The 8,744-nt window shown below is 43.0% G+C and overlaps 1 protein-coding gene across 2 annotated transcripts in view; it reads left to right on the forward strand.

Moving 5' to 3' along the window:
- The window catches only part of MMP16 (matrix metallopeptidase 16), a 274,133-nt gene extending 265,725 nt beyond the window's left edge, over positions 1–8,408 (forward strand). For both annotated transcript variants that reach the window (XM_084848020.1, XM_084848019.1), the window contains one exon: positions 5,214–8,408. In XM_084848020.1, the coding sequence (XP_084704146.1) occupies positions 5,214–5,548 (335 nt within the window). In that variant the 3' untranslated portion in view covers positions 5,549–8,408. The remainder of the gene's footprint in view (positions 1–5,213) is intronic.
- The last annotated feature ends 336 nt before the right edge of the window (positions 8,409–8,744 follow it).

Here is an 8,744-nt window from a genome sequence, read left to right on the forward strand (position 1 = left end):
CTTTTTAGTTTCCTAGTTCGTTTTGGGGGGAGTTGGCTGGGGGCGGGGGATTTGTGTGACTAGATCCAAAACAGCAGAAGGTAGGAGGTATGAAATGAAGTCCCCAGACCTTACGCCCACTTTGAAAGCTTCTTAATGGTAAAGAAACAAAATGGCTAAATAGCTTTTATGGGGCCAGCTTAGCTTGCTACAAAAGGTATGTATGCTTTTCAATAGAATAGAAAGGTTTAGAAGAAATTCTTCTAGATTTTGATGGGACTGGGAGCAAAGAGAAAGTGAAATCAACAGGGTGGGTGGGGATGTTGCAGAGGATACAATGAAAAAATGCCTGGGAAGAAAGATGGCAAGTTCAGTCTTAGACATAGTAAATTTGAGGTGATGAAATATCCAAACAGAAATATGAAGCAGGCAGTTGGAGATGTGAGTTTGTATAGAGGAGGCGAGTTCTGGGGTAGAATGCTCATCAGAATTTGGAGGTATGAAAGCCATGGGATTTGATGAGGTCACCCAAGATCTGAGTTGTATCTAGTTTTATGATTGGCAGACATCCTCTAACTCCAGAGGAAGAGGGGAGGGGAGTTTTGGTGATCCCTCCTTCCTCTGTAGGCCCCATGTGCCCCTTGAAAATATGCTCCAGAGAGGCAGTGCAGGGGGAAGGGGAGAATTGGTGGAGATTGCCTCCTTCCACCCATTCCACCAGTGGGGAGTCTTTTTCATGACTGGAAGGAGGCTTTCGCCTCATGGAACAGACATTCTGGGTCACAGAATCACAGGGCCAGTTTGCACAACATGACCTACCCATGGTCTGTGGAAGGGATATGCAAAGGCTGTTTAACTCTCAAATTACTCCTGCTGGCTGGGTTTGCATGACACAATAACCCCCGACAACCCCCGGTTGGGCGTTTTATATTCATAATGGCAGTCGGCATGCACCACAGCTTCTCAAGGGTAAATGAACCCAGGATAGCCTGTCCTGTCATGCAAGTTGGTTATAGGGTCATACAAGTTGGTCATAGAGTCTGAAGGGGCCATTTCGATCATTGGATCCACCCGCTGCTTAGTGCAGGAATCCAGTTTAAAGCATCCCTGACATACGGCTGTGCAGTCTCTGCTTGAATAGCTCCAGTGACAGAGAACCCATGACCTCCTAGGCTGTTGGTTCCATTGGCTGACTGCTGTGACTGTTGGGAAGTTTTTCTTGATGTTCAGCCCAGATCTGCTTTCCTGTAATTTAAGCTTATTATTTTGCATTCTACAGTCTTGGATGATATACAACCCTTTACGTACTTGAGAAGTGCTATCATATCCTCCCTCAGTCTTCTCTGCTCAAGGCTAAACATATCCAGTTCCTTCAATCATTCCTTGTAGGACTTAGTTTCTAGTCCACTGATCCAACCCAGTGTGTAGAGAAAGAATAGCAGAGGGCCAAGAACAGATCCTGAAGATCCCCAATGGAGAGGGGAGAAGCAGAAGAACTCTTCTCTAGAAACATGGAATGAACCATTAGATAGGTAACTGAGGACAGAGTCATGAGAGAGTGATCAAACTGCATCAAAGGCAGCAGAGAAGTCAAAGAGGATGAAACCACTGGATTTGATAGTGAGGAGACAAAGATGGTCAGTGGTTGTCAGTGATTTAGGTGAAGGAAGTTTCAGTGTAGTGGGGGAAGCCAGATCATAGGCGATCAAGAAAGCAGTTGAACAAAAGTCAGGGACAGTGGGAATAAGCAGCAGACTCCAGGCATTTAGGGGCAGAGGATAAAAGGGAGATTGGACTGTAGTTAGAAGAATAGTGATAGGTCAAGGCCAAGGGTTGATTTTTGAGAACTGGGGAAATGGTAGTGTGTTAGAGAATGTAGTAGGGAGTAACCACTGGAGAGGGAATGGTTGCTAATAGGGTGAAGAGGTGGGACAATTATAGGAAACTGCAAAAGGAAGGGGAAGATCTCCCTCACTTCCTTGTGTCCCCCTGGCTTGCCACTACGATTTGACCCCACTAAACGGGGTGGGAGGAAAGGTGGTTGGGGGGGGGGAATCAGTGTAGAGTTTTGGGACTCAAGAAACTCTTGTGTGTTCTTTCAGATAAGCAAAGCTACTTTATATCCTCCAAAAGGGAAGTAGCTCAGCTTATTTCAAAACCAACCTGATATGAGCTCTTTGGTTGGGGAGTGTGGGTGGAGCGGGGTGTATATACTACTACCAAATAGACTAACCAGTGGAGGCTGGTGGCTCCAATATCAGTGGGACTGTGAATCCACAACAGGTTTCAGTCGGAATTCTAAAGCAGCTCTCTAAGGTGCTTCTGGATATGATATTCTTAGATAATAAACCTAACAGGACCCCAAATACATACATACCTGCATACATATACATACATTTATCACTCACTCAACTGTATAGACTGCTTTTTAAAATAAAATTCTTCCAAAGCAGCACTAGATTTTCCTATGGACTAGAATTTCAGAAAGTTAATTAAAATAAATAGCAGCAGCAGCACAAGGCATTGAAATTCCTCCCATTTTAATTCTGAAGGCCAGCAGCCGTTGTGTATATTTGGAATAGGAAAGGAGAGGTGATAAAAAGGCTTGGCCTTCAACTGCAGTTCAGCCGCAAAATCTGATTTTTAAGCTGCTTAGCAGCTTTTGAAACTAATATCTACTCTAGTCTTTCTGACCAGTAACATTCATATCACAAAGGAAGCCTGGCCATTTTTTCCTCCTTCCTGATGACCTTTACCACTGCAAGAGGTGAAGTATGAGATCGTAAAGGCAGAGTTAGCTCCAGTTGTTTCCATGCAGCTCATAAACTGTGAGAAGATGTTCACCCATTTTGAAACATTGTTTCATGCTGGATCAGTACCATTTTTCAGCTGGGATGGTAAAATGCTTTTGGTTTTTGGTTTTGGTTTTTTTTTGGCAGGGAGGCAGTCTTTCAATTAGGCACTATTCGTAATTATCCTGTAATTACATTTTAGCTCCACACAGAAAATATGAAGTTGTGTACACCTGTTTTCTCTTGGCAGAGCTCATCAGACAGCATTTCCTTTCAAAGATGTATAAGTAACAGGGGACAGAATCGGTCCAGACAGCTCTAGAAAGAGGGGCAGTTTAGATGGGTATAACTCAGTGATGTAATTTGTTGTAATTGACCAATTTCCCTGAGCTGGGCAGGGCCTCTTGAGCAAATAGAGCTCTGGGTGAGTATGATTTATGATCTGGCTCAAGTGTCAATTAAAAATAAGCATCTTAAATCTCTCCACTGTTCTAAATATAGTTGTCTTGGTAGGGCATGATTCAGCCAAAATTTATCCCACTACAATAAATGGGACTTAAACATGCATCGCTTTGGATGGATTCTTGGAATGGAACATACTCTGTAATGTGGGAAGGGCTACACCAATGGGCTACACCCACAGGAGTGAGCAGTGAAGTGGCCAAGTTTGCTGATGACACAAATTATTTAGGGTGGTTAAAACAAAAAGGGATTGTGAAGAGCTCCAAAAGGATCTCTCCAAACTGGGAGAATGGGCATCTAAATGGCAAATGTGGTTCAGTGTAAGCTACTGTAAAGTGATGTACGTTGGGGCAAAAAATCCCAACTTCATGTATGGCCTGATTGAATCTGAGCTAGCAGTGAGTGACCACGAAAGAGATCTTGGGGTTGTGCTGGACAGTTCAATGAAGATGTCAACCCAGTGTGCAGCTGCTGTAAAAAAGGCAAACTCCATGTTAGGCATAATTAGAAAAGGGATTGAGAATAAAACTGCCAACATCATACTGCCCCTATACAAATCTATGGTGTGACCACACTTGGCATACTGTGTACAGTTCTGGTCACCACACCTAAAAAAAGATATTGTAGAGCTGGAAAAGGTTCAGAAAAGGGCAACTAAACTGATCCTGGCCCTGGAGCATCTCCCCTATGAGAGAAGGTTACAACAGCTGCGATCGTTGAGCTTGGAAAAGGAGGGAAAGGGGAGACATGATAGAGGTCTACAAAATTATACATGGTGCGGAGAATGTGGATAAGGAGAAATTTTTCTCCCTCTCTGAATATACTAGAATCCAGAGTCATCCCATGAAGCTGATTGGTGGGAGATTCAGGACAGATAAAAGGAAGTACTTCTTCACACAGTGCATAGTCAAACTATGGAATCGCTACCACAGGAAGTAGTGATGGCCACCAGTTTGGATGGCTTTAAAAGGGGGTTAGACAAATTCCTGGAGGAAAAGGCTATCAATGGCTACTAGTCTTGATGGCTATGTGCTACCTCCATAGGCAGTGAGCCTATGTACACCAGTTTCTGGGCAACATGGGTGGGAGGGTGCTGTTGTGCTCATGCCCTGCTTGTGGGTTCCTGGTCGACAGCTGGTTGGCAACTATGTGAACAGAATGCTAGACTAGATGGACCCTCTGGTCTGATCCAGCATGGCTCTTCTTATGTTCTTATGTCTTCCTCTGTCAATCTGTGTCTCTCATTCTTTTTTGCTTGGAGCACATACATGGGTACCCAATACACATGACAGCATTACGATGTATGTACCCGAAGAGAAACTCATGTAGCTCTCTGTACATTACAGATTGTACTTTTTTCACCAATATGAAGTGTGACTGGGCCCCTTGGATCACAGTCGGGACAGAATTCTTCTTATCCATAAATAAATGCATAGCCAGGATTATAATGAAATTTTTTTTCACACAAGAGAAGCTGAAAAATCATTTATTTAAAGATCATTATGTTTGGGGTTCCTCAAGGTCCTTTCTATTTATGTATTGTATTTATCCACTAATAAGAGATTGTTGGCACCATGAGTTTGAGATTATTTGGGATAAATTTAAGACTCTGCAGCCATTGGCTTCTGTTGTTATTGGGATACTTAAACCATGAAGTTTCTAGTTGCCTATAAGATGCAACTTTTAATATGTTGGGGACAACAAACATTCTTATTGTGCAATATTAGAAGAAAGCTGTGCTTGTTTCCATGCAAAATTGTATAATGAAGGTGTGGGAGCTTTGTAATAACAGATGCTAATAATAAGGTATTGAGTTGGGAGGCCCTATTCATTGGAACGTTGGCAAAACTGGGAGACATTTTCAAACTGCAGTTGTAATCATCCCCATTAGCTCTAACTTTCAGTACTTCCTTGTCATTTGTTGGCAATAGAAATGACTCTGTAGCAACTCATTGAAATAATTACACTTTTCTTTCTCAGGCTTCACATATTTTTACAAAGGCAAAGAATACTGGAAATTCAACAACCAGATGCTCAGGGTGGAACCTGGATACCCCAGATCCATCCTCAAGGATTTTATGGGTTGTGATGGACCAGCAGACCGGGACAAAGACCGACACAGCCCTCAAGATGACGTAGACATTGTCATCAAACTGGACAACACAGCCAGCACTGTGAAAGCCATAGCCATTGTCATTCCCTGCATTTTGGCCCTGTGCCTCCTTGTCTTGGTTTACACTGTGTTCCAGTTCAAGAGGAAAGGAACACCCCGCCACATACTGTACTGCAAACGCTCTATGCAAGAGTGGGTGTGATGTAGGGGTTTGTTTCTCTCTCCCAGGAGTATGTGGTAACTTGAGATTCAACAAAAGAGCTGTTATGCGGTTTCCTACCTAGGAGCAGGCATCTGTCCGCCTCGACCAGGGCTGATCTTGAAAACCCAGGGGGCTGCCTGCCCGGCACATGAGCAAGAGTTCACTCCAGTGGGAAGCTTCCATCATACACAGTATCTGCCGTTCCTCCAGTCCTTTGTCTTTCTTTGTCATTCGGTTCTAGCCTTTCCTCTGCACACTCAATACCCAATGCAAAACTATCAGGATTTCCATAAAGAAGAGGAAATATAACAACAACAGCAAACATGAAAAGACGAATCTCCAGTGTCTCTGTTGGGGGTTCTTTTGCCCCCTCTAAAGCCTGCTCCCCTTTGAAAGAGTTTTGCGTGAGGTTTTAAAAAAGAAAAGAAAAAATGTAATCCATTTTTTTGTAAGAGAAAAGATATAGCAAGTATACCACAACAATCACAATGGAACTTTCAGTAAGTGTGAAGACCCAAAACAGCTTTGTCTCCAAAGAGGATTGCTTTCTGTCAGCTATGGATATAATCCTATACTCCTACACATAATTTTTGTCAAGTGGGAGACCAGGATGACACACCAGAATTCAGACTGTTTGGACAGCCATTTTCCAACAAACAAGGGGCCAAAATATCTGCAATATAGTAACAGCCTTAATGATACATTCATTTTGTGTTTTATACAGCCGTTCTGAGCTATGTCCTCAATGTTTTAACACATTTATATTCATTACTATATTCAGATAGTATCTTTTTTATTGATTGGTTTAGGTTTTTGTTGGTTTCCTGCCTCCCCCTCCTTTTTTCTTCCTCTTCCCAAGCTGTACCAGGCCAACAGCCCCAGGCCTTCCATGGGTCTGTCAGGAACACTTATTTTGAAACCTTAGCAGAAAGCAGCAAGTCCCTGAACTACATTGCAGTGAACTAAAGTGACACTTAATGTTACAGAGAAACATAATGCTAGTATCGGGTTTGTGTAATCGGTGACCCTTTGAGAACTATAAGATCAGTTTTTGAAGCCTGAAAGCTGCTAACATTGGCTGTCCTGAAATGATAGGACTGCTGAGCTTAAAGAGATTCTGGTTTCCAAAGCTGATCTCCTGGGATTACAAGTAAGGCCCTATTCCTCCATAGGTGGCCAAAACAACATAACAGATCCGCAGAGCCTCTCCTTTCTTCCCTCTCGGCACCTTTGCCTTCTGTTCCCTCCTCTGCTGCTTCCAGTGGCTGTGTGTACTCTAGTTTTGGCTGCCAAATTTCCTTATGACACTGCACAGTGCCATAACAAAATGGCAGCTGAGACCAAGTGTGCCAGCAGCCACCAGGATTCGCAGGTACACAAGGCAGTTATTGTTTAAGTTGGTCAGTCTGGGAGTGGGTCGGTCCACCACACAATTAAGAGTAACACTGAAATAAGACTAGGGTGTGGTTGCTTTTATTTGTTTGCAATATTGGTGGCAGTATAACAGAAACGAATAATATATTTGCCAGTTAGTTTCTGGGTTTTTAAAAGAGTGTGGTTTTTAAAAATAATTTGTAGCATTCAGAATATAAGTGGCTACAATTTTACAGCGTAGCCTCCTGTTCCTCAGTAGGAGCTATGCCAAGCCACTCCAGTGGTCCTCCCATGGCTGTACTGCTCTTTTTCTCCCATCACTCTTGTTCCCATGCATTGATCGCCCCCAGTGTCTCATCAACAAGCACCTGGTTTCCCTTACACCATTGGTAGTGTATGTGCTAAGGTGTTTGTTTTTAATGGCTACCATATGTAAACATGGCAGTGCTCACGAGAGGGGGCACCATGTTTAATAACATGCAAGTGATCTTTTCTTTGGTACTGTGTTTAATATAAGCATGCACAGTGTATTAGTGAACCACAATGGCTGGGACTGAAGAACTGGCAGCAGCTAAGGCTGGTGCCAGACAATTGTGTTTTTCAGCAAATCAAAAGTAGCATGACAGAGGTATTGGTGCCCGTAGCGTGCACTGTCTCTGTTTACTGGTTTTACTGTCTTTTGTCGCAGTGCAAGCCCTGTTGACTTGGAATGGCAGCATAACAAAAGAAAGGAGTGTATAAGCCCCAGGGAACAATACTTCCATCGTCAACCCTCACAAAAGCTTTTGTTCTTCTCCAGCCTGAGAGCAACAGGAATATGGGGTTTGATGATGGGACCAGGTCCAGCTACTAGCTTAGCATTTTAAATTTTGCCCAGCTCAGCTTTTTTTTTTTAAAAAAAACCCCAACAACTATGCTGCATGTTAATTGAATTTGCCTTGGATCATGGACACACACAGGTGTAATTGATCAACTCAGTGAGAAGAACTAGAAAGCAACAGTGTTGATGTTGAATAGGTGGTGTTGCCCCTCTCCACCCCAGAGAGTTGCCATTCAGGTGCTTTCCTTAGTTCTCAAAGGGTCGACGAGACCTCTGGCATTTAGCTGTGCATTAAATCACTGAAAGAACCAAGGGACCACCAAAGCATTGTGTCGTCACATGTAATTTTGTGCTAACAGCAGTATTGTCATTTTCATGTGACCTGCAGAGCAGGTTGTGTATCAATATTTTTTTCCTAGAGAAAAGTCAGCAACTGACAGACCTCTTCTATTGATTTTAGGAGCTGCTTCTTGCAGTGACAGGCTTTGTTTACAGTCATTGGGCTGTGAATTTATTAAAGTGTTCGGAAAGAATGCACCCCACAAGTCAGACACCTGGCTTTTTATGAAAGCTAGGATTCCAGGGGAGTAGCTTTTGAAACAATGAACAGCTTGCCTTGAACTTTATTGATCTGTTGATTGTCATTACTGAGTTAAACATTGTCTTCTGTGGAAAAAAAAAACCCTTTGCTGTCTGAATTTCCTTACAGTGTACTGTTTGATGTCTTTGCTCTTTGACCTTTAACTTGCAAACTGGCACAAACTCAGTGGGAAATCTGGTATTGCTGATCCATTTGGATTGGAACTAGGTTTTTACACAAAAAGGGCAGGGGCTGTCACATGTTGTCCAAACATTCACCTGTTTTGTTAGAGAAGGACAGTGGGTGCAATACACTGAGAAGTCCCCCTCTCAAGCCTGATGGAGACAGATAGCCAGCACATGGCAGCATTCTTGCTCAGCTCCCATTTATTTCATTGGGGAGTGGCATAGGATAATTTCCCA

Source organism: Heloderma suspectum, chromosome 4, assembly GCF_057233095.1.
Source record: "Heloderma suspectum isolate Gila_16-S chromosome 4, 16-S_ref, whole genome shotgun sequence".
NCBI lineage: Eukaryota > Metazoa > Chordata > Lepidosauria > Squamata > Helodermatidae > Heloderma > Heloderma suspectum.